The sequence below is a fragment of the Gadus morhua genome, chromosome 15 (genome assembly GCF_902167405.1).
Source record: "Gadus morhua chromosome 15, gadMor3.0, whole genome shotgun sequence".
Classification (NCBI taxonomy): Eukaryota; Metazoa; Chordata; class Actinopteri; order Gadiformes; family Gadidae; genus Gadus; species Gadus morhua.
The window spans coordinates 24,447,373-24,474,131 of NC_044062.1; the positions used below are offsets into that span (position 1 = coordinate 24,447,373).

At 44.0% G+C, this 26,759-nt stretch overlaps 1 protein-coding gene across 13 annotated transcripts in view; it reads left to right on the forward strand.

Annotated features, from left to right (window-relative positions):
• Positions 1-2,465: 2,465 nt before the first annotated feature.
• ccdc88ab (coiled-coil domain containing 88Ab) overlaps positions 2,466-26,759 on the forward strand; it is a 141,294-nt gene continuing 117,000 nt past the window's right edge. For 10 of the 13 annotated variants that reach the window (XR_003979652.1, XM_030379137.1, XM_030379142.1 and 7 more), the window contains exons 1-2: positions 2,466-3,065; positions 3,185-3,285. Coding sequence is in view for 12 of the 13 variants with exons in the window: in XM_030379137.1 (XP_030234997.1) it covers positions 3,000-3,065; positions 3,185-3,285 (167 nt within the window). In the remaining variant the exon portion in view is untranslated. The remainder of the gene's footprint in view (positions 3,066-3,184; positions 3,286-26,759) is intronic. The other 3 variants (XM_030379148.1, XM_030379141.1, XM_030379145.1) reach the window with 1 other exon arrangement.

Consider the following 26,759-nt stretch of genomic DNA (forward strand, 5'->3'; position numbering starts at 1 on the left):
TCCGGCGGAAGGCTCCAGTTTGCGCCAGCCAAGTCGTGCGCTGTGATCTGCGTGACAGCAATGTTGCACAATATTGCAGCCAAGGCTGGGGTGGCGTTGGGTGAACCGGACGAGGACGAGGAAGATCCGTTTCGGGACGGCCTCCCGGATTACGCTGCTGGTTTGGAATCACGCCGAAGAGTGATCGCGGCTTTTTTTTAACACCCCCCCCCCCCCCCCTCCCCATGTCACTAAACATCCCCGTCAACATGACCAATCCCCACCATATCCCAGCCTTTTGCCTGCTCCTTTTGCCTTTAATTTTTCTTTCATTTCTTTCATTCATTATTTTGTTACATTTTTTTATTTTTTGGGTTTTTGGTCTACGTTTTATGAGTAGCCTATGTCACAGTCTGCACAAATCCCCCCACTTTGCATGAAAAATTATCATTTAAATCCACAAACAACATATGTGTAATCCAGGGCATATAAAGACCGGGACCAGAAAATAATTATTTTCTCTCCATTGACACCCATTCATATTTTTCGATCTCATAGGTCCCATGAGCTCTACCGGAAGGGGCGTGACTTCGCCACTCTATAGTAGGCTAACGATGCTCTTAGCGTCCTTACGAGTACCTACGAGTACCCCTGGAGTACTCGTTAAGGCGGCTGCATGCTTCAGCGTTGGTGTTACGTTGTTGCGCAAAATTTACTCAAAGCAATTCATGCTCCCTTTTAGGTTGCGCGTGTTGCCAAGCAATTTACCGCCAGAACAGTAGGTGGAGTAATATGTGGAGTAAAGTTTTTCGTTGAAGACGACCTCGAGAATGACGTCTTTGTCTGTGGGAGTCGTTAGTTTGTTTATGTGCCAAAGTTTGATGATCTCCTTTCACGAGTCATCCGATATCTTCCCGACTCTCACCAAAACCGGCCCTTGTCAGGGAGCAGCTGGCAGATCATTTTTTGTCAGATGCTGGCGTGTTTCCCCACCAGTACAATGTGCTACGATTGGGTATGCGCACTGACCAATAAATATATATACATTGGTCACTTGGAAGCATGACTTTTGATTCATTAGTTATCATGTTACACAAGTTACCTAATTTGATTTACGTCAAACTCATTAATTCATATCCATATAAAATGTTTATACAACAGCTACTGCCTTGACAGATTAATGAATTATTTAAGTGTAGGCCTATAGCCAAAGGCTTTAAGCTATAGCGCATAATGTCCACATAAATTATATGGTAGGCAGCATTATTAGAGAAAGGGGTTTATTTATCAAATACAGAAAATAGTCCCACCATACACGCACACATTTTTCATTCACTACACACTCACGCTTTCAAATTTCATTCACTCAAAGAGGCTACTGAACTTATGTTTCACACAGAACATGAACACTTATGTTTCACATAGAACGTGAACACAAAACATTACGTAATTAATTCAAATAGGCTAACACTAAAACAAATAAGGCCAGTAGGCCTAATAGAACGAATATCGGGTGACAAGATCATTAAAATGGCTCACAATCCCGCATCAGCTGTTTGATGTCGCGCATCAAAATAGCACTTTGCCCCTTTGGAAGGGTTCGCATAAAGGGTTCGCATAATTATGTGCCAGATCGGGTGGTGGGTGGCGGTATGAAAACAGGAAATGTGATACTCCAGACCGGAAGTAGTAACCAGACGAGCAGACCAATCACAGCCTTGCAGGCTGCGCGGCTCGCGTAAAAGCTTACGTAAAAAATGACGCAAGTCTAGAAAAATCGCCCGACGCACGCAAGACGTGAGAAGTCGCGCAAGGGGTGCGCAAGGGCCTCTTGCGCTTGCGCTTACGCTTACGTAACTGAGCATAAATCGGCCTTTAGTTACGAGCGTTTTCACGACGTTCGTTACCAACGATGCTTTCGGGAAACGCAGTGAAAACTCTACGATGCCCTTAAGACGCACTTCACGATCCACTTAGGCTAACGACGCTTTCGGGAAACGAGGCCCAGATGCTCACAAACTGCCATACATGTTGGGAGAAATACAACAATGTGCGGACGCAGCAGCAAGATTCGTCACCTGTTGTGATGAAAGGAGGACCTCAAACTCCCCATTGACTCATCCCCCTGGACTCACTCTTCACACAATAATTGCACTATTGCCCACATCCTCCATAATGTAAATACTGTGTATTTAGAGTGTATTTTTAATTTATCTGTTTATACAAGATACTGTTATTTTTGTAACTTTTATAATATCGCACATTTTACTTTTTAAAGTAGGCTACTTTCATAATATAACATTTGATATGTACAGATATTTTGTGTTTAACGGTTTATACCTATTATATTATTATAATATATAGGCCTACCTTACCTTTTTATTTTATAACACTGTTTATTTTATTGTTCACCTGCTTTGGCAATGCAAATGTATAATTCTCATGCCAATAAAGCTTTTTTGAATTGAATTGAGAGAGAGAGAGAAAGAGAGAGAGAGAGAGAGGCGCTCCTCAGTACTGCAGGCTGTGCTCAGTAGTCTGCAGCAGCAGCCGTCAGTGTTCTGGAGGAGAGACACACACGAGGAGCGGTGGAGTAGACGGAAAGACGGATTTCGTGAATTTCAGTGAGCTGCTGGATTATCGTATTGTATGCGGGAGGGTTTCCGGTGTTTGAGGAGGAATACTGATGACGAGCTCTTGCGTCCCACTTTTCTTCTGGGATTCCAGATGAGACGTTCCGTTGAACAAACGGCTGACCGAACCAGTGTTCTGGCTACTGGCTGTGAGGATATAAGACACCAGAGAAGACGTCAGTCTGGAACCACCAGCGTCTCAGGACGTGTTACTGATGTTCTTCGTTCTCCAGCTCCCAGCATGCTGGGCCGCTGAGGGTTGGTTTAACTGAATCAGAGTGTCGATAAACGGACACTAGGAGGGGCGTGGGAGACACCAAAAGGAGATCAGAGATCTTTTAAAGGAATGAAGAGCTGTTTCATGATCTGGTAGAAACCCTTAACGCTATGATGGACAGTGAGGTGTTTACTCCTCTCCTGGAGGACTTCATGCTCACGCCTCTGGTTTCTTGGGTAAGGGATGTCCTCACTATTCACGGTTATTTAGCCTGGTCCCCCAATCCATCACGCATGTTATACCAATGTAGAATGTGTGTCGACATGATGTATTTAACATGCGTTTATGTGTTTAGGTGAAGACTGTGATCCATCAGACGACAAGCGATGGATCCAAACTATCGGAATATATTGCATTGGTGGATGGGATATACCTGAACGAGATTATGCTTGAGATGTAAGTAGGCCTATCCCATTACCCCTGTTCCTGTGTTCCTCAATGTAAACGTGTCATGGCTACGTGGTCTAACGCAGCCCAACATCCATCCAGACTACAATTAAAATGGGTCGCCTTCTGTTAACATGCAGGCAAACACCGCCTCTATAGACTGCGCACAATAGGGCCTTATATTGGGCCAGGGTTGGTTAATTTGGTCACAGATCTGGCTGGTTTTTATTTTTATCCCCGAGGCTTTTTTTTAGGGGGGGCGGTCGTCTACAGGCTCGTCTGCAGGCACAAGGCATTAGCGGGAGACCGATCAGTGTGCAGTCGCCCTGCTTCCTGTAGGAAGATGTTCTGTTGTCATCTAAAGCTGGTCGCCTCTCTGCACGCCCCGTTATCTGATACAAAGACGCACCAGAGCTAAAGCCTACTGCATGATGCAGATTTTATTTCAAGGACGCATAGCGCCTGATATCAGTCCGTCTTGTGAGCCTATAACCATACATCCACGGGTATGACAGATATGCTTTCCATTCCTTTGTCTGGCTCCACGCTGCTATTTCCCCTTTGCTAAAGCTTTTTTTTCCTTCATATTTTCCACACGTAGCCTAATTATAGATGGCTGCAAAAAAGTGTCAGCGCTTTTTTCTATTAACTGCTGTTGGGAAGGTTAATTTGCTAAGCTTGCCTTGAGTTGGAGCAGCTGGTGAAGGCAGTGTTTCTGGTTATACTGTACAGTTGTGTGGAGGATAAAATGAGCTGATTAACCCCCACTGGCCATTTCCTCTCTTGTTCTCCACATGGTCTTCCGCACAATATTGCCATCCTCTCCTGTCTTCCCCCTTCTCCTCCCCTCTTTCTCCCATTTCCTGCCTCGAGTGGAGAAATCAACAAAAGCCCCCGTTTGTCTGTCTGTCGGTCTGTAACCTTACTGTAGTGCAGCCTCCCCATGATGAGGTCCTCTTTGGTTTGAATTCCCGGTACTAGCAGGCAGCACGTGAGTTATGGACACCTACTGCATCCATAACTCACGTCCCCTGCTAGGGGGACGTGAGTTATGGATGAGGGCAAGACAGACAGGGAGGAGGGCAAGACAGACATTTCCTTTTCATGTAATTGTGTCAATGAGGGTCGCATAGGAATGTTCAAAGAAAACCCCAGGTTCTCTTGTTGCCTGTTAGACCCGGAGCACCAGGCCCGTGGTGGAGATATGGAGTTGAGAGAGTCCTGAGAAAGGGAGAGAGAGAAGATGGGAGTTGGAGAGAGGCACTACATTGTGCTGTAAGATGAAACCATGTAGGTCAGGAGGAGTGTGTGGTCGATGGTGTTTTACAAACACACGTTGGTGATCGTAATCTAGTGTATCTCCAACCATCTCCTCCGTAGGATCGCTCTTCATGTATCAGTCTCATAAATACTTAGACAAAAAATCTCCCCTTATTCTCTGATGGTCTGATGCTGTATTCTGTAGCATGTAGCAGAAAGAGCTGGGACTGGTTTACAACTTGCTGAACAGGATGCTGGAGTGTGTTGGGGTGTGGGGTCAGCTGCTGGCACTAATCTTGGCAGCACATAGAAGTCCTTTTGTCAGATGGTGTGTCGGTTAGGCTGGACTCTGTCTATGGCCAGCTCTGCTGTGACTGTTGCTACTGTATGCTAACTTTTTATATACCAAAGTCCAAACAGAGCGGACCTTGTGAGTGCCATTAACAGTGATTTCCCATGCTGTGTAACCATTTCACCAGGCATTCATGGTATTCTTGGAGGTTTTAGACAGAAGTGAATTTTTGTTTTTTTGCTATATGACCACTGCCCCCAGTTGTGCTGGCACATGGCAAAGTTATTGGCATTTCCGATAGTTATTTTTCTAGTGTTTTGAACACTGAACAATTTTAGCGTTGCCCAATTGGTGGCTGGTAATTTCAACTGCAGTACTGAATTGCTGCATAAAAACATGTTTGTCCCTCTTTAACTAATCTGTTGACTGGGAGACACGAACAGATTGGCAGCCCTAGCAGTTGTCCAGCGTGACAGGGGGAGAGGTGCTGGGATTAGCTAACGGTTTCCTCCTGAAAGCCCCAGATGGCACGGTGGCCCCACCACCCTAGCACTGTCCATTATCTAGCCCAAGAATTCCCCTTGCCTCGCTGTCAAACCAATTAGAATTCACGGACAGCCAAAGGGAGCCAATAACGTTGTGGTCTGAGTGACAAGTGTCCAATTGATTTCCCTGCTTCCTAAGCAGATCCTTCTAAATGTGTTGTCGCTCTTTGTTTCATGATGCCAATCCCATGACCTCTTAAGATATACTCAGACATTGATGGGAACATGTGCTAAGAATCCAAACATTATGGTTTGAGGACATTTGGCATTTTAAATGTCACTACTGGGTGATTTAAACCATGGTTACTGTTTATTTATTTATTAATTTATTTAGTTGATAGGGACAATGCTCATTGATTGCCAAATAAGTTTCTTGCTGTAAATAAGCCAGAAAATTAAAGAAACATATAAACACACCATCAAACAGACGCTGACATTGCACGCCCCACACTATACCCGCCACATATTAATTGCAACACAAAGTAAGGATACAGTATGAATATAGAAAGAAAGAAAAAATATATATATTTTCATGGATTTAAGCATTTGGTACATGGTACATTCTTTGATTCTCTCTTAACCAAACTGAGTTTGGTTTTAAAAGTTGTAAGGCTGTGACATTCCCTTACTTCATTGGGCAGGCTATTCCAATAATTGGTGGCTCTGATTGAAAAGGCTGTGAGTCCGATCTGGCTTTTTCTGTACTGTACTATGCAGTGCCCCCTGGCGGTTGCTCTGGTTACTCTATTGTCCTTATCTTTCTTTGTGACCAGCTAGTTAAACGGTAAGAAAAATGTTTGAAGAGCCTTCATTGGTAAATATGGTCTTATATGCCTACAATTTGAAATTTGATGGTATTTGCAACCTTTTTTGCACACTTTTTGAATGAGAATTTGGAGTCTAAGATGATTCCCAGATATTTGTAGTCAGGCACCACTCTGACCTTCTCTTGCTTAATTATGACATCAGGGTCATGGGACACAGTAGTTTATCTTGTAAAATACATACAAACAGTTTTGCTTATATTCAGGCGTAAGCATGAATTAGTTAGCAAGTTGGATACATGGCCCATGACATCAGTCAGTTGGTGTGTGGCTTGTTGTTTATTTTTAGCATGCACATGGAGGACAGTGTCACCTGAGTACATTTTTATGTGTACTGATGGACAAACTGTGGGAAGATCATTAAAGGTTCCATGGCAGGAAAATGTTATGTTTATGTTATAATTTTTATTAATTAATATGAGTTTGCCTATCGCCATTGCGATACATCCACTGTAAACACAAGCGCATGGTACCGTGGCCGCAAGTTGCTCAGGGCCACACCCCAACCCTCCACCTTGACCCGCCTCAAAAGAACGGCACGTTTGTGGAAAGCTCATTGTGGGGCTGGCTCGTAGTGGCTGTAATTCTGCAGCAAAGCTGAACGTCTTTAAGTACTGTATTAGGGGCCCACTAACAACTATATAAAAGCATCCATAAAGTAGCATGCCATGGGACCTTTAATGTAAAGACTGAACAGAGGGGGGCCCTGTATAGATCCTTGAGGGACACTTAGCTTCACTCAAACATCAGGCGTCACCTGCCAGGAATATAAACCATAGTAGGTCAAATGACCAGCATACTTGAAGATGAATTGAACTGAAATAATCCATCGATAACGTGTTAGTTATGACCATTATATAAAAAAAAAAGTACAGCATTTTTATTTTTTTTAAATCAACAAATGCAACAATAGAAAATGCGTCTTTTAGTATTAGAGCGCAGATGACGTCACTGGCATGGTAGGACTAGTTCGTTGCTGCAGACACGCGAACGTCTTCTACGCTCCCCAGCAGAAAATAGTGATTTTAATATGGCTGGTTACGCGTCTGAGCCTGTGAGGGACATGCCTGTAGTGTCCAACTGCCACCCGGTGGAGAGAGATCAATTTCAGGCTCCAGCTCCACCTTCGGATCGTGTGGGTGGGACTAGTGTGCGTGTGGGTGCTGCCGGAGCATGGACACTGCCATTGAATCGGTCTGCTGCCGAGAGATCCCGGTCAACCTTGACCATCTAATGGTGGGATTAGGTTGCATAGCCATGCATATTAGGGCATTTTGGATGCTGTGTGGCGAGAGGTTTTGTAAGTGGCCATGCTCTCTCTAAAGGACGTCCGATCGGAGACACTGGAGCGCCCCATAAATAACAACAAAGTAACAAGGCGAAAATGATCATTCCCCCTACGTTTTCCTTTGATGCGTTTCAGGAATATCTCCGTAAAGACCGACTCATTGAGGAAACACAACGAGCTGTACAAACGCTGTAGTACTACCTACACATTTAAGCGCTGGTTCTCCAAAAAAAAAAGTGGAGCGCATCAAGCCTGTGCGCATCCAGCCTGCGCGCTGTATAAAAACATTCAAGTCGAGGAGGAGATAGTAGTTGTTTAACCTTTTAGATTGAGTAGAAATACTTTTTACAGTTAGTAATTTGTTTTGACCAAGGGGCTGTATTCAAAGCTACAAAAATAATTCAAAAAAAAAACAACTCAACGCCTGAAGCAACTCTAACGTCGCTTCAGGCGGCCACACGAATCCTAACACGAAACCACCCTCGGACCATGGACCTATTAAAGAACATGGTTTATTACCTGCCTAATAACATGGTTATTAAAGACATGGTTTCACAAAAAAATCAGCTCCGGGTGGACGGGACCTGAAAGACATGTTGGATGCACTTTGGGAGATACACCCGCGGAGGAGCATAGATGCAAGGCGGATTCACGAGTGTCACGTTTACTTTAGGTGGATGTTGGAGGTTAATTTCTGGTGGATGTTGATGGATATTGCACAGATGGATATTGCATGGATACATCTTACTATGAAACTACTTCTTCGAGTGGAACTCCCTATGCATCAGCAATCGGCTAGTCGGCGAACAACAGGGTGAGTAGAAGGAGATATTTGTGGAAATTCTGTTTACAGAACCGCCGTGGCTTAATTAGCAGCTTGAAAACATAGATCTGTGATATCGTCTGGGTAATAGTTTATACACATTATGGTCGGAGTGCTAGCTTGTGGAGATTGACATGACAGGGGCTGATTGACATCGGAGGGTTAGTCAGTTTTAAGGCTGCCAGCCATGTATTAAGGGCTGGTTTCCTATTCAAAGGTAGCCTGTGGAAATATATGATTACCCCAGCTAGGGCTGGGCGATATGGGCCAAAATGAATATCTCGATATTTTTTTACTATATCTCGATACACGATATATATCTCGATATATTTTGAATCTCCTCTAGAGCACATCCTAAATGCTCGATTCAACCATGTCTGGCATAATGTTACGTCAGTATAATTCTAGTATTACTGAAACATAGGGATGTGCGTGAGGAATCGATTACTCGAGTACTACTCGTTACAAATGAACTCGGTTGGTGGACAGGCAAACTCGAGTTTGCATATACACACACAAACAAAGTTTTCTGAAGCAAATGTATCAATTTTCTGTCGGCGCCACTAACGCATGACGTGGGCACAAAGAAAATTAAATGCATCCATTTCCATGGCGCGTTCCGTGCCGTGTGCAGGCACGCCAGAATTCAAAAAGTTAAGAGATGGCGGTTAAAGCAAATCGCAGCGAAGAATTGAAATACTTTAAAGAAATAGGAGATCATAAGGTGAAATGTAAAATATGCCAAGCGAAATTGAGCTACCAGAAAGTACTATGCGGCAACATATGCTCCTGAAACACAACGGTGAGTTCGGGAAAGCAGACCCGCAGCAACGGTGAAAGTGAAAGTGTGTCGGCTATTTTCACCGCCGCAAGACGCAGCTGTAATCCCGGGCGTGTAGAGAAGATCACAACGCTGAGTATTTCCATAGTCCATTTGCTGCCGTTTTATTTGCAGCTTTAATCATTTATTTGCAATGGTTAGGCTACTTGTTTCGTTTTTTTTAAAAACTGTCACAGGCCTTGGTTCGACGTGATTTAAATTGTGAGACGCATATTTATTTTTGTAAGGAAAATGTGTTTTGAACGTTTGCAAAAATAAATAATGAATACTCTGATAACTCTGACTGTTTTGATGGAGAATAAGCATTACATGTTTGGTTGGTAATTGCCGTTCATCATCAGGCCTATTCCTGCTGCAGATGCGTTGCATTCTAAAAATAGATTTGATTTAACGAGTACTCGATTGATCCTCGAGGAATTCCTTCGATCACTCGAGTTTGGAATTTACTACTCATGCCCATCCCTACTGAAACATAAGTCTGCATGTAGATTACATGAAACAACATATTGTTTAAACTCATTAGTGCTTTCTATTGGAACAATTTAGAACCTGATCATAAGAAAAGGAAAATCACAGCAAGTTAGATTTACCAACACAGCATTTATTCAAACCGTTAATTATTTATTAACGGTTTGAATAATAATTATTATATATACACTGCCAGACGAAGGATCCAGTGCTATTCTTTTTCGAAACCAAATCCTCCGTTTCCATCCTTTTTTCTCTCTCTGGCTGTTCTCACTCACCGGTCGGAGGTTCACACACCTACAGCAGCGCGCCTTCCAGACTACGTCACACACGCGCGTCCATTAGAATCTCATGGACTCGCAATGGGCGGGGGGAGTGAGTGTGTTTAGAGAGCCACAGGAAAGAGCGAGAGAAGGGAACACTGTGCGTTAAACAAACCCCGAGAAGCCCAATCCCTATGAGCTCCCCACGCTACGGCCATCCGGAGGCGCACAGAGCTTTTGGCCGTGATATTATATGAACAATTTTATTATATTATATATTATTATATATAGAGCTCCGGGAGTCGCAAACGGCAACAATCACTTTCTCCTCCATGCTGCAGTTCACCCCGGACTGCACTGCACCGAGTTTGACGATTGAACGCTGGTTGGCTGTTACATTACACATGTCACTCAGTGGCCACGCTGTTGAACGCTGATTGGCTGTCATCACGCGAAATTCGCATCAAAGTTGAAATATTTCAACTCGAGCGCCTGTGCACGGCGAAAGTGTGGCGAGAATAAAACTTTCGCCCGATACGCGTCCCTACATTCAGTTTGTATGAGATCTTGTCGCCCCGTCGCGTGAAAGCACAACGAGTATGCCGGCGGCGGCAAAAAGAAACATTGCGTGCCAATTTGTATTCGATGTTCGCGACAGGGGCATTTTATACATCCCCTGGAGAACATCTCGTGATACATCGCATATATTCGATATATCGCCCAGCCCTAACCCCAGCTGCCATGGCCCTATATAATTCATTAATGCAGCCAGGGGGAATGCAATAAGATGAGGCCTAAAAAAAAAAAAAATGTTTGGTTCCTGTTGGTTGTCGGTTGAGGTCATGGGTAGGTAGGGAATTTATTTTATTTTTTCCAGCGGCAGCGAATGATAGGTAGGTTGTTTTCATTTAAAAACGAGAAAATTCGCTCATCCTTGTATAGAATGAAGAGGAGCTGTACAAAAACGTAATTATAGTTTGCATCAAAAAATTATTTTTTTATTAAAGCACTTAAAATATTTTGGGTCGCACATAAATTGACAGGGTTGGTCGAAAACCGGAACCAAACAAATTTTTGTTGTAGGCCTGATCCTCCTGTAGACCTGGTTGTTTGCTTTTCCGTAGACATTTCAGCGAGCCTCAGAGCCTGACTCATTACCTACTATGGCTGCTAGAGCCACAGAGTAGGAGTAGGTTACCAGGCCAGTAGGGCTGGTCCGAATTATTCGAATATTCGAATACTCGTTCGGAAAATTAGTATTCAAAGCCTAAATCAGTATTCGGAGCTTCGTTTTTTTTTTTTTTTCCACGTACGTGACGTTACCAGAGAGAGGGAGGCAAACTATAAGCGTCAGCGACACCAAGCAGAGAAGCGAGAGAGGTGGAGGAAGAATAGATATCTTGTTTCCCTTTACTTTATAACACAACATTAGCGGGATCTCTGGAGGAAAAGTAATACTTAAAACCTTAGCTTAGTTGTTTGTTTACGTTCGCTGTACAGCGCCGCGCCAATCAACTGTGACTGGCTTGCTGCAAAGCGTGAGCGTCTTGTGAATACCCGGTCAATATAATGGATATAATATGGACACATAAGACAATCAATATTCGGTATTTGTTATGGATTTATTGTATAAATTGCCTGAAAAGATGCACGTTCCAGGATGAATTGAAAAGCTCCCGTAAGGGCTGAGATGGCAGAGAACAGCTGATTTGGAACGGAGCAACAGGTGTTCGCTTTCACAGGGAAAAACTAAGGAACTTCAACCTACTTAGGCCTACTAATTAACGTTCAAAAGCTATTAAATCTTCAACAAAATATGCAGATACTGTCAAAATCGGTTCCAGGGAGTATATAGGGATTATTAATGTTTTTTTTGATGGTGTTTTTTTCTGGAACGAGTATTCGAATATTCGCTCTGAAAAACCAACGAGTATTCGAAGCCTGAAAAATGGCATTCGGGCCAGCCCTACAGGCCAGTGACGTAACTGATTGTTGAAATCCAACATGGCGGCGCCCTGTAACACTTTCACCCCTTTCACCATACAATTGAATCCCTTTTAGCAAGTTCAGCCCTTTTTAGTTATTGTACCAATGAGAAGGCAGACAATACATCTGTTGTATCAACAAATCTTTCATCTTTCAGTTAATCTTTAAGCTAAATGCCCTTGGGAGGAAACGGCACAACAAAGTACTTTTGACTTATATATAGATATAGATATAGATATACATATACATATAGATATATATAGATATATATCTACACCCACACACACACACACACATATTGGTTTCCTACACAATAGTTGTGTAAACATTGGAATTGATTCCTGTAAACTTTCTAATAGGGCATGTCTTTCTATAGGACCGTTTTTTAAAGCCATCCTATTTTATAAGCGGAGGACCCCACAAAAGACCACATGGTTTGAATTATGATTGTCTGCCTTTTATAATAATTTTTCAACAATAAAAAGGCTGCCATCTTTATCGCTCACATTCTGGCTGACAGAAAAACAAACATTCGCTTCTCCTGTCAGCTTTTTATCAACTAAAGCAGCTTCACACACAGACACAGACAGATAGCACCTCTGCCATGAGAGGCCAGCCTGGCCATAGAGTGTGAATCGGTTTGTGGTGGGACAGGCCCTTCTAAAAGATTATGATCTCTGATATTTACATGTCGTTACAAGCACCATGTGCTTCCTATCTAAATGTCACAGATTTCATAATTTCATTGTGTAGACTGAAGAAGTATTTATTTCTCTTTTTAGCTGTGTTTCCACAACAGGAACTTTAGCCCAGAACTAGGAACAAAGTGTGTTTCCACCACAGGAACCAGCCAGGCCCTAAATTAAGTTTCTGCAGACAATAATTTAACCCCAAGGCATCCCTTAGCCATTTCTGCAGCCGCATACCTAGTTATTTTGTTCTCTTCCACCTGCAGTAGGCTAAAACGTCCTCTTATTGCATACATAGTGATAAACTACAATTAATATAATTTTCTTATTCAGTTATTTGTTTGTGTTGATCATTCTACATGGCAGTCGGCGCTGCAAGCCAATGTTTACTTGCACTGACGTTTTGGATACAAACTTCCTCGAATAACGTGACCATGTGTTGCACCAAAAGCTAAGGCGCGGTGCGAATACATGCAAAGCCGTCTAGATGCAATTTTTCTCCGGATGGCTCGAATGGAGTGACGCAAACAGCCTGGTTCAGGCAGATTTTTCGTTGCGGCTCGGCCCTACCAAATGCGCGGCCACGATCCTGGAAACGCCACGCACTCCCTCTAAGTTAAAGGGATACTTCACCCATTCAGAACCGGTGTTCTATCATTATAAAATCGCTATTGTAATATAAAGTAAAGTTTTTTTTTCCACTCAGTATAACCCAGTCTTCCCTTGGCCCAGCTTTCCTGATCTAATTTTCTCCTGAGATGATGTCAAATGACGCGTTTGACGTCATCTCTGGAGAACTTTGCTTTTGCTTGCCTGCTAGAAGGGCCGAGGACTACAAACCATTCGTTCGGCAAATTTTTGAGCCCACCAATAAGGAATGAGGGGGGGCGGGAGCTTGCGTACGAGATGTAAACACAATGTCAGCCATGTTTCTTCACCGCTTAGCTAGAGAACAAATTTGCAACGTGAAACAGCCGAAGTGGATTTTGAAAATCTATTGTTGGATTCTGACATTCAGGGCTATTAGAACGAGCCAGAATACAGCCAGGAAGAATTCACACAAATGGAGGAGGAGGAAGAGGCTGCTGCGGCTGCAGCTGAACAAGCCTTGCCTGTTGCCGAGGACGAGGAGCCAGAGCGCGCCGGGGCGCTCTGTTCGCCTATAGACACTAACACAGAGTCCCTGTGCTGCCGCAAATTTCAGCGATGCCCGTTTCTTCTAGAAAAAATGTCTGATTCTGGCGAGGGCAGGGCGATGTGTGTAACCTCTCACCAAGGCTTTACCCCTAATCTGAACAGTTGGGTATTGGATACATATTTCCGGACCCAGAAAGTGAACTGATAAGCCCGCCGGGAGAAACAGACGTCTAAGCATAGAGTAAGTGTTTGTTTTTTTAATAACACATTGGCGACAATAGTTTTGAGTCCCGGGAAATGTGACAATGTAGTTATCAGAAAAGTAGCCTATCTTATTGGTTGAGCATAAGCTACGTTACGTTAGCTTGAAGTCTGTGTAATGCTGTATAGGCTACTCAAGGCATAATTTATCTTGCTTTGCTAATGTTGTTCTCTTTCTTTCTTAGACAGTATCGCTTCCTGTGTTGTCCAGGCCATCAGAGCTAATTACCCAACACAAGATGAGCAGTACCGTGGCTACCAGGAGACAGTAGATGCTCAAGATGAGCTGTGACTATTTTGACTCTAGCAAACGCACCCTACATGTTTAAAATGCGTAAATAGTTCCCCTTTTTTTCATGAATAAAACTTCAAATTCATGTTGGTTTTTGTGATTTGTTTACTAACCCAAGTGCTTTTATACTAAAGTAGGCCTACTGTATAAGATAAACACTTATTTCAACTGGGGAGAAAAGGTTGAGTTCAAATAGTTGATATGCTGGGCTACTGTAATTAGCAAAAAATTGTATGCTGTACAGTAGGGCTGTAACGATACACAAACTCACGATTCGGTTTGTATCACGATTTTTGACCCACGGTTCGATACATCCCACGATTTTTTGAAATTTAAAAAGCATTTTATTTAAACAACACTTATATACCAATTAACTTAATGTAACATTTAATAACAAATAATTTGGAACACTGAACAGATTTGAACAGAAAGAATACTATTAAAGTATAGCTAATTGAATAAAGAAATAACCAAAGATTGCAGTGGGAGGATGCTTTTTTCAACTGTTTGGTTGGTTTAGTCAAATATCCTTATTAGCGCTTCTTATTAGGCTATGTAGCTTAAATAATGACATAATCAGGCCGTATAGAATGCAACATGTTTAATAGCCTAACTTTCAATAGATGGAGAAAAACCTGAACGTCATGAACGTCGCAATAACGAGGCGTTACGAGTAGCATGTGTGTGCGCGAGAATGGCAGTGTGCGTATGTGTGTGTGAGTGACGTCAGCGAGTGAGTGGACGAGCAGGAGATCGAGCGGTAGCGTGTGTGTCTAGTGAAGAAGCGAACGAGTCCGGTAGAATAAAGTACCCATCCTGTCAATAATCAGTGGCCGCTTCATTCCGACCTATAAGCAGACAAACTGCCAGTCAAATCACACAAAACACTAGAGACAGGATCACACAGGCCCCCTCTGGATAAATGTCGTTCATATCGCATATGAGGACTTCGACGGCTGTGGAGAAATGCGATTCTCCGTAGCCACGGAGGATTGCAGTCGCATACTTACGGCATCGATAGGAGGGGGCGCTGTCAGCAGACTATTATTTAGACAAATTATTAGCAAATTTCAATCGGACAATTTGACCGCAGAGTTAGAAAGGGCGTATCGCGCTTCTGCCTTCTCACACCGCGAGACAGGTTCGTGGCTTTGAGTATCGCGATTTTCGGTTTGATACGCGTATCGTTACAGCCCTACTGTACAGTAATATCCAAATGATGCTTTTGAAAAAACGAGGGCAGAAGTCTAAACTAGTCAACGTATAATAATAATAATATAATAATACATTTAATTTAGATGCGCCTTTCAAGACACCCAAGGTCAGAACCGTAAACGTATCACCGGGATATGTTTACACAAAGTTTGCTTACGACCATTGGTCCTTCCCCCTCCAAACAGAAACAGGCAGGCGGTGCAGCGAGCGCAATGCACTATGGTAGTTGGAAGATTTCTTACTTTTGAGCCAGAGAGACACTTTCTGCCTTTTCTCAGGCTAAGATGAACCGATTTCATTTTTTTTAACGCATTTATACTACATAGAATTATTTACTTCATATAGTAACCTTCATATCTCCACCGGTGAAGTATCCCTTTAAATTATCCTTTATTGTCCCTTTTTGGGGGAAATTCTTTTCTGCTTTTGACCCATCCGGGAACCGGTGAACTCATGCAAACCGGCATACCTGGTTTGCATGAGTCGCATGAGGACAGCATGAGGACAGCCGCAGTGCAGCGCCCGGGGAGCAGATGGGGGTTTGAGGTGCCTTGCTCGAGGGCACCTCAATGGTGGATAAGGACGTAAGAGAGTGCTGCACTACAACTGCCCCCGTCCACATTTTTTGTATACCGGTCGGGATACGAACCAGCCACCCACGATTCCTTTTCCAACTCCTTAACCAGTATCCCACGGAAGCCCTCTAGCGGCTGCTTGCGAGAGTTTAACACTTTGTCAATAGAATAGCTTAAAACCAGGAAAGGAAATTCACATGCCGATATTCCAATCGCGCAAACGATGCAAATTTGTTCTAGTTGATTTGAATATTTGAACTTTGGTGCTTGATTTTGGCTTTGCTTTTGGTGTGAACACATCTCGATAGCCTACTTTTAGATTTTATAACGAACAGGAAAACAACATAAAAAAATCACGTCTCCAAAACATGAAATAATTAAAGAACTGGCTACTCTATCTTACACTTGGATAAAAATGTAACTCCATAAAAGTGAATTCTCTAAATACATAGGGCTGTGCAATTAATCAAACTTTGTGACGTCCGCTTGCAGAAGAGGGACTCCCTCCTACTGCATAAGTCCCGTCGTCACATCATCTCTTCAGTCTATAGGCAAACACCTCTTCCTCGCTCCGAGCAAGGAGGGGGGTCTGGTGAGATACCTCACTCATATATCAGAAAACCTTGGTGAATTTCTTAACCTTAAGTTTTCTTTCAATATTCGCTCGGTATCTCACTGGGATATAGTAACTCCCGTATTGCCAAAGAAGTACCAGTGCAAACCCATCAAACAGGCATGTTCACTGATCCAACGCGTGTGAGACAGATTAGGCACAGTAACATCCAACCTGTAGAATCTAGTGAAAGTGTGAGGCGTCGCCCAGCTGGCAGCCGCACATATCTCTTCCACTGAGACCCCCTGAAACAGTGCCCAGGATGTGGACATGCCGCAAGTCGACTGTGCGCGCAGGCCGATAGGGGGTTCCAAACCAACGCTATTATAAGCCATGGCTATAGCCTCCACGATCCAATGTGATAAACACTGCTTCGAGAGAGGCTTCCCCAGGTGTGACGTAGCACAAGATACAAACAGCTGCTCCGATTTCCTGAATCCAGCCGTCCTATCAACATAGACGCGTAAAGCCCGCACCGGGCAGAGCGCATTCAGCCGCTCCTGCTCCTGGGAGGAGAATGGAAAGCCAACAGCTCAATAGGGCGGTATGACAACCCAGATTCAAATACCTTTGGAACAAACGCAGGATTCGGCTTTAATAAAACCCTAACCGTAACCCTAACCCCTAACCCTAACCCTAACCCCGCAAAAACTGCATACATGCCGGGCTAACCGAAAGAGCATGGATGTCACTCGCGCGTTTAGCCGAGGCCAACGCGAGCAACAAAGCCGTGTTAAACAAGAGCGTCTAAAGCTCTACCTGTTGTAAGGGCTCAAAATGTGGGCGTGACAGTGCATCAAGCACCGTGGATTAATCCCACGGAGCAGCCAAAGACGGCGACACCGGCTGAAGACGGCGTGCACCTTTCATAAACCGGCAAACGATAGTGTGTTGGCCTGCCATTTTGTCCCCAAAACCTATGTGACAAGCCGATATAGCGGCCAAGTACACTTTGACAGTGGAGAAAGCCCGGCCTTTATCCAGCAAGCCCTGTAGAAATGTCAGAATAACCGGCACGGGACTCTGGAAAGCTATTTCCCCAGCTTTTGCGCACCACTCCTCGAACGCATGCCATTTCCCGTCATATGCGTAACGCGTAGAGGAAGCCCTGGCGCCCTGGATAGTCGTAATGACATTCCATGGGAGTCCAGCCGTCGTTAGGTTCATCCTTTCACGGACCAGACCCACAGAGCCATGCGCTCCGGATGAGGATGGAAGATTTCCCCATGCGCTTGCGTGGCCTCTGCGTAAAGGCAGAGGCCAAGGCTGGCTGCACAGCAACTGGACTATTTCCGCCAACCAATATTTCCCCGGCCAACGGGGGGCTATAAGGATCAGCGCATGACCCTTCTCTCGCACTCTGGCAAGAGTAGGAATGATCAGTTCTAATGGGAGAAAAGCGTACAGGAGGACGCGCGGCCACTCGTATGCCAAAGCATCCAGCCCCATCGGGGCACTCCGACCGGTTAGGGAATAGAACAGAGGGCACTGAGTGTTCTCCTCTGATGCAAAGAGATCGACCTCCGCTCGACTTTATATCTCCCATATCTGGTTCACGACCACGATGTGGTCCAGTTTCCAGTCCGTGTAGCGAGGGTCGCCTCTGGACATTAAATCTGCTCCCCAGTTCCGCGCGCCCGGCACGCGTGTCGCTCTCAGCGACAAGAGGTGGGCGTTGCCCCACATGGTCAGTCTGTGTGCCTGATGGTTTATATACGCCACCACCGTGGTGTTGTCCGTCCTGACTAGAACATGCTGCCCTCTCAGAAAGGGAAGAAAATGTTTCAGCGCCAGTGACACCGCCTGAAGTTCCAGGCAGTTTATGTGAACAAACTGAATATGTGAGCCCGCTCGAGAGGCATCCGTCGAAAGGACCTTCCTTACCAGGATAGTTCCCATGGTAACGCCTGTAGTTAAAAAGGACGCGCGTCCCCAAGGGCGCAGCGCCAAGACGCATGCCATGGAGATCTAAAACTCGGCGATGGCCATGGCACGTCGGGTTCAGTCTGAGTGATGCAACCCATCGCTGAACCGGCCTCTTATGGAGGCGGCCAAATGGGACTACTCCCAGCGCCGACGGCATCAGACCCAATAGTCTGAGGCATGTTCTGAACTTCAACATCGTCCCCCTGTGAAAAAGTGCCGGACAAGCCTGAAAGGCTTCCACTCTCTCCGCGGATAGACGTGCTTTGAACGTCACTGAATCGATGCATAAGAACGTTATGCTTTGAATAGGGACCAAAACAATCTTTTTCACGTTTATTGTGAAACCCAGGGATATTAGGTGTGATATGAGCAATCTGGTTTGCGCCTTAGCCTCCTGGGGTGACTGTGTGGCTGAGGCCAGTCGTCTATGTACGTTGCTAAACGTATTCCCTTCAACCTGAGGGGCGCGTTAGCAGCCTCCGTGCATTTCACAAACAACCAAATACGTTACGCCCTGGAAGGCGAACCTGAGATATTTCCTGTGAGGGGGATAAATGGGGATATGGAAATAAGCGTCCGTCAGATCTATGCTTGTGAACCAGCCTCCCGGGCGCAAGAAGCGTATGAGAGCGGCGTGTGTCAGTGTCCTGAAACTGTACTGTTTCATGAATCTGTTCAGAGTGCGTAAATCTAATATCGGCCGGAGGCCCCCTCCCTTCTTTGGGACTAGAATCTACCTTGAGTAAAACCTCTTTGGTTTTTCTCCGGTTGCAAAAATCTGAATTGCCCTTTTGTTTTTTGGAGAGGTGATTTCTTCCTTTAAAACATGAGCTTTCTCTCCATGGGCCTACGACTGCAGTATCCCGTTGAAACGAGGAGGAGTGGACGTAAATTGGAGCCTGTAGCCGGGGGTTACAGTTTTTATAACCCAATCTGACTTACCACATGCATGCCACTCACCAAGCTCTCTGCAGGTCCGGCCCTTCTCTCCTTCGTGACGTGAACTGTGAAGCCCGAACGGCCTTCTGCACGCATTTTTTTTTTTAGCCTCACAGAGGTCAGATGTAGCGATGTAGGCTAGCGTTCGATGACCGAGGGGTTAGCTCGCTCTGGGAACAGTATGCTAGGCCGTCTACAACTTCTGTCCGAGAGGTGCTTCTAGGAGCAAGAAGAGGTCAAAGACTGAAGAGATGACGTGACGACGGGACTTATGTAGTAGGAGGGAGTCCCTCCTCTGCAAGCAGACTTCACGTCTGTTGGCCAGTCACATACAGCGCCAGCACAGGGAAATAAACAAACATGTTGGATTATTTCCATGCGTCTGACGGTCAAGCTGCTCTGGCAGCTCTAATAAACTTACAGGAGTCTTTCCACGAAATGTACAGGATATGTACAGATTAGGGATAGGCACGAGTAGTAAATTCCAAACTCGAATGATCGAAGGAATTCCTCGAGGATCAATCGAGTACTCGTTTAATCAAAACTATTTTTAGAATGCAACGCATCTGCATCAGTAATAGGCCTAATGATGAACGGCAATATTACCAACCAAACATGTAATGCTTATTCTCCATCAAAACAGTCAGTTATCAGAGTATTCATTATTTATTTTTGCAAACGTTCAAAACACATTTTCCTTACAAAAATAAATATGTGTCTCACAATTTAAATTACGTCGAACCAAGGCCTGTAACGGTTTAAAAAAAACATATACGAAACAAGTAGCCTAACCATTACAAATAATTTAAAGCTGCAAATAAAATGGCAGCAAATGGACAATGGAAATACTCAGCGTTGTGATGTACACGGCCGGGATCACAGCTGCGTCTTTCGCCGGTGAAAATAGCCGACACACTTGGTTGCTGCGGGTCTGCTTTCCCGAACTCACCGTTGTGTTTCAAATCAAATCAAATCAAATCAAATTTATTGTCATTTTGTTGATTGAACAACAAAACGAGAAGGCGTTTCTCACGGATCAAGATCAAACATACATTTCAAACAAACAAACGTCCCAATGATGAATAAATAAATAAATAATAAATAAAGTCCAGTGAGAAGATCTGGGACGCTGGTGCATTGAGCATCCTGACAGCTTGAGGTAGGAAGCTGTTCCGCAGCCTGGTGGTGGAGCATCTTAAGCTGCGATAGCGCTTCTTGGAGGGTAGGAGCTGAAAGAAGCTGTTCAGTTTGTTTACGTCCACCCCGTCTCTGCTGCTTCCGCCTCCGGGCAGTTGGGGGCACGGTGTCACAGTGTCCGTTAGTATCCTGTGTTTGCGTAGTATGTCCAGATGCCAGCGAATGCCAGTGATGTTACTCGCTCTCAATGTCCTAATGTTTAATATTGTTTCCCCGTCATAAACTATGTTCGTAGGACGTCTCACATTCAAACATTCAATCTCAATCTCACAGATCTCAAGAGGGGCCGCTGCCACTGTGCGCGCCGCCAGATAGTCGCCCTGGCAACGAGTTTACTTCCTCGTCTCCTATCCTGTTCCTAATTCCTCCTCTCGATCTTCTTTTCCTCCGTATTGTCTTCTTTATCAGAGTTGTTGGTATGAAATCCAGTTGTTCGGGTGATAAATCAGTCTGGCAAGCGAGTTGAAGCTCCAGAAGGTCCGCTCTAGCGTAAGTGCGTCTCGGTGGATTTGGATACGTGGTGACCCCAGCAGAGAATAAACCTCCATAACTTGATGAAGAATGGCTTTTGAATTCCTCCAACGCAGATTTGACAGTATCCATAAGTCATAAGAATAATATTGTCACGATTTAAACTCGACAAAAATGTGAAAAAGTAAATTAAATATGTAATAAAGTAGCCTTTCAATGACGAGTCGCTCAAACATAGGAGCGCCCCGCATCTCGTTGCCATGGATATATCGGATATATGTTTCAGGAGCATATGTTGCCGCATAGTACTTGTAGTACTCTGGTAGCTCGATTTCGCTTGGCATATTTTACATTTCACCTTATGATCTCCTATTTCTTTAATGTATTTCAATTCTTCGCTGCGCTTTGCTTTAACCGCCTCTCGCCATCTCTTAACTTTTTGAATTCTGGCGCGCCTGCACACGGATGCGCCACACAGAAATTGTATTAATTTAATTTGCTTTGTGCCCAGAAAATGTATACATTTGCTTCAGAAAACGTTGTTTGTGTGTGTATATGCAAACTCGAGTTTGCCTGTCCACCAACCGAGTTCATTTGTAACGAGGAGTACTCGAGTAATCGATTCCTCACGCCCATCCCTAGTACAGATAGTATTATTGAACAGAGAAGGATCTGTAATTATGTTTTGGTTTTCGCGGCGCAGATAAGAGAAGAAGGAAGATTCTATGCATGCACTCAGACATGGTGGTGTTGTGTGATGGTGTATCACAACACCACCTAGCCGCCTGACATGCTTACCCAATCTAAATCCACACACTTTTGCGTCACTGTATGCACGAATATTTCCTCCCGAAAATGCTTGTCTAAACGCGGAATAAGAAGTGAAGACGCGACGCCCTTTTTGCGTCTTCTGTTCAGACCGTCATCATGTAAACGTAGCCTCACAATCACAAAGTCGCTTACGATGAATTGGCAAAGAAACAAAAACACAAGACCACAACCCCGAAGACGGCAGGACAGATGTCGATTACAACCGATTGCTCTGTCTTATTTAATTTTCTAGTATGTTTATTTTATTCATTGAACGTTTTATAGAAATTACAGAACAGCTGGATACATATTTATTTGTACATTATATTCAATTTGAACATTTTCTATTTTTTTTTATTTGAACAGTTTGGTACTGTTAAGTTTAAGAATTTTTAAAACTCAGTTAAAGTGTTTTTTTTTTAAATGCCGAATAAATGCATTTTATTTTCAAACTCAATAAGAATCGTTAGAAGAATCGTGATTTCAATCGTGACCTAAAAAAATTGTGATTCTCATTTTTTCCAAAATCGAGAAATCAGATATTTTGAAGCAAGTACGGAGAATAGGCTCATATTCATTGGCTATATATGTTTTGGGGTTGAATTGATTGATTGATTTTTACCGCCGCATCTTCATATCGTAATTGATAGTTGTCGAGATTTTGTTGGTCTTTTTTTCCCCTCTGTATTTCTCCCTATTTCTTGATCTTTATTTGTTATGTGCTTGATCTAAAATGACTTCAACTCGCCTAACTTTCACAAAACTTTACACTGTGGTGGCAAAACCGACAACCAGGGTCAGAAGGAGCCTTTAGTCCCTTGAAATGTAGTCCTGGGACCAGAGCTTCTGGTTCATTTTGGTGGAAACGTGACTTTAGAAAACAGAGTTTACATAGACAGCTTAAGCCCTGACTGCTGTTGTCTGGGCCTAACTCTCGTCGTTCCTTCAACCTCTGGGATTAAAGCTTCTCCCTTTTTAGTCAATTGGATGTCCTCTTGGCTGCTTGTCACAGAGTACATGTTCAGTAGATGTAGGGCTCGACCTCCCAGATTCAATGTAATTGACCTCTAAGAACGTGGAACAACGGAGGTGGAGGTCTGATGTCTTTCAAGTCTCTCCTTGATACCCTTCTTTCCTTTTTACCCCTTTCTGCCGTACGTCTCCTGAGGGCCTTCATGCTGTCTGACTTCATTTTATGTCTGACCCCCAAAGCTGAACTCAAGCATCCTGTCCAGACCTCAGGTCTCCTGCTAAGGCTGCCCAGGCAGACTGAGAGAAGGAAGGTTGGAAGGACCAATCCTAAGTCTCTCTGTAACCAACTCTTTTGGGGCAATTGGTGTACATGAGTGTCGGACAGGTAACGGCTGCGGTGACCTTACGAGTACATTGCTTTAAATGGTTATTTAAAATGTTTGTCTATGGCCCATCCTCAGACACAATGGTGATTTAAAAACCTGTCTTGATGTGCTTCCTCTGTGAACATATGGCCTACTGGAGCACATGGGTGCTGATTTGGCCTCCCATTCCTTCTGCTTAGGTATGAAGTGCATACTGTCGGTACAAACAAACTGTGTGTGTGTGTGTGTGTGTGTGTGTGCTCTCGTGCTGACTGTAATGCAGCCTGTCATATATAGGTTAACACTGCTCCCTCAGGCTCAGTGGGGAGGCTGTGAATCAGCCTGCTACTGAAGGCTGAATGACTGGATAGCCAGATGATTCTCTAATTGTCAGACTTACTGGCTTTATGGCTTACTGTGGTGCTGCCAGGCAAAACTGTCCGCATCCATTTAAAGCATTGGTGCCTGGTTTGAGCGCTGGGGAGAGGTCGGGGGCGCCTGGCCCTCCCTCTCTCCTGCACTCCTCCCTCTTCAGCTTAGCAGGGAGGATGGGCGGGATGGGTGTTGTGGCGGTGTCACACTAAATTTGTACCGGCTGCCAAATTTGTACCGGGCGCGTCATCCATACGTAATCCACTCCAAATCTGCCTGGCAACAGATGATCGCTTCATCCGTTGCCTGGCAACGGACGATCGCGTCGAATGACGTGAACATTCGCGAACCTTCTATCTAGCGATCCTTTATCTGTATTGTGCTATTTCGTCCTTGACCTGCTTTAAACACTCAGTTTACTTGCTAAATTTGATTAAACAATTAAATACAATACAAATATAAAGTAAAAACAAGTGTTATCTGTAATGATATCAACATCAGTTATTAGACCGTCACACGGAGCATGCGCAGTTGGATTGGCGCGCTGCATGTTGATGTCTGTTCCAAGATACATCGTTCACGCGATCATCTGCTGACAGGCAGGTTTGGAATGGATTACGTATGGATGACGCGCCCGGTACAAATTTGGCAGCCGGTACAAATTTAGTGTGACAGCGGCCATGTCCTTTCCACTGCTTTCATCCGCATATAGGTAGAATTTGTCACTGGCCCTCTTGTCTCTGCCCTCCCCCACCCCTGATCCCCCATTAGCCCTCGCTCTGATAGGATTACAGCTTCCACTGTTTTTTAATCAGCGAGTTATATAGTACCCCTAGTGTGTGTGTGTGTGTGTGCGTGTGCGTGCGTGCGTGCGTGCGTGCGTGCATGCGTTTGGTTTGGTTCAGGCAGATCAGGTTATCACATCTTCTGTACAGATTTTTGACCTTTGTCAGAATGCCTTTTCAGATGTGATACAACGTTTGTTAAATTTTGCTCTCAGCTATTGCTTTATTTAATTTCATATTTTGTCATATTTCTCTGAAATAATAGTGTGTTCCATATACCTCATACACCACCCGCACGAGTTGTAATTTCCTTGCTTGCAGCACTTATAGCGTTGCCGTTTGTCTTTGTGAGTCATTGGCTAATCATTGTTATTTTTAGCTACATAAGCCTCTTTAGCAAACCAGCTCGAAAACAAAAAACCTTAAAGTGACCAACATGGTACAAATACAAAGTAAAGAAGTCTCTTTATGGGCGCAGCCATTTGTCGAGTTTTACGGTCAGCCTCACTGAACTCGGTTGACTCTCAGAATCCCGTTTGGGACCGACCAAAAAAGGGCATTCCTCGGTGAAATGCCGCAAGAAAGCTGGGAGATCTCCAACTTTGCAACTCGTGCGGGTGGTGTATGAGGCATCACACCATAAGCTCAACCTGTCATTATATCTAGAAATTAAACAAGAAAACGCAGTTAAGCAGGTTCCTCCAAATATATATTTTTGAAAGTTTCTTGGTTTTGTAGAACTCTAATTGTACTGAACATTGAAGTGGATACATTTTAATTTGTGTAGTTGCCTAGCAAAACTCTAATTGTACTGAACATTGAAGTGGATACATTTTATTTTGTGCAGTTGCCTAGCAGCATTCAGCAGTGGTCAAATTGTGTGTTATGTATCAAGTGCACAACATCACACTGGGTCATTCCGGACCATGAGATGCACCATGCGGGACTGCCTTTTGAATGTACAGTATGTGACTTAATGCTCATCCCTCTGTATTGTAGTGTGTCTGCAGGACCGTTTCAGACCTTGGGCGTTGGGAATGAGATCTTTATTGTGAAAAGGGGGTAAATTCTTTAATGCTGCAGGTAACACAAATTATAACAGTGCAGCGTGTACGAGGACAGATGCAGACGCATGCATCAATGCAAATTTGCCAATGCAACTCGCATGCACAATCCTTCCTCCCTGTTGAGTGAATGCTGAATGACCCTCGTATATGGGTCATGCTATTAATGACATGCTTGGAAGAAGGATAGTAGGCATAGGCAGAATAAAACCAAGTAGAGTAGGAAAATGTATGTTCATATAAAGATCTTTTATCAGGCCTACAGAGGAACTGTTTCTATGATGACAGAGGTCATTTCTGTGGTCCCAGTGTGGACAACAACAAACCAACCCAAACATTAAATGTGTTTAGTCCATTGTTTTAGTAGGCTAGATGCCAATGGAACAATGCATCCTTATGCCTATTATTTCAAGCAGAAGTTGATCAAGCATAAGGCAATGTAAATCGTGTGTGTATCTGTTTGGAAACTTTCCATAATTTTGTCAAGCACAAGAATCTGAGATTGTCATTCTCAAAAACAAGTACTTTTATAGGATGTACATTGACAGGGTGCTTTATTTCCTATGGGGTTACATTGCAGCTCGTTTCATGGCTCTTGCTAAATACTGGACCAATTTACAAAAAATGTGTTCACCTTAGTGGTTTAGATGGTAGAGGGGGGCAGGAAGGGGTCCCTGTTGGAGCACATGTCAGAGAGCTCTGAAACCAGTTGATGTGAAACCCCGTGATGACACCACTCGCTGGTATTCCCGCCCCTCTGGCAGCAGAGCCCTCCTGGGGTCTCATTTATAACCGTTGCGTACGCACAAAACGGGGCTGAAATTGGCGTACGTGACTTTCAAACAAACTCTGACCCATGCGTACGCATGGTTTGGAGGAAAAAGAGAATTGGCGACACAGATGGTGTGGTGGTGAACTGAAGTCAGACAGAAGAATTGTAGTGTGAGAAGAACGATTATGTTTTATCATCGCCCTTCATAAATTTAATTTCAACCCGTATCATGCATTAAAACTATTTAATCAGAATAATTTAAGTCAACTGTTATTCCTCAGTTATAACTCCGGAAACATCTCCTTAGAATAGAAAATAAAATAATATTCTCTATTTAATCCCGTCACTCCATACTGTCCACTGACGGCGCGACTGCATGGAATAAAGTATCTGTCCAACATGTGTCAATAACATAATATTTTTATGTGAAACTGTAAA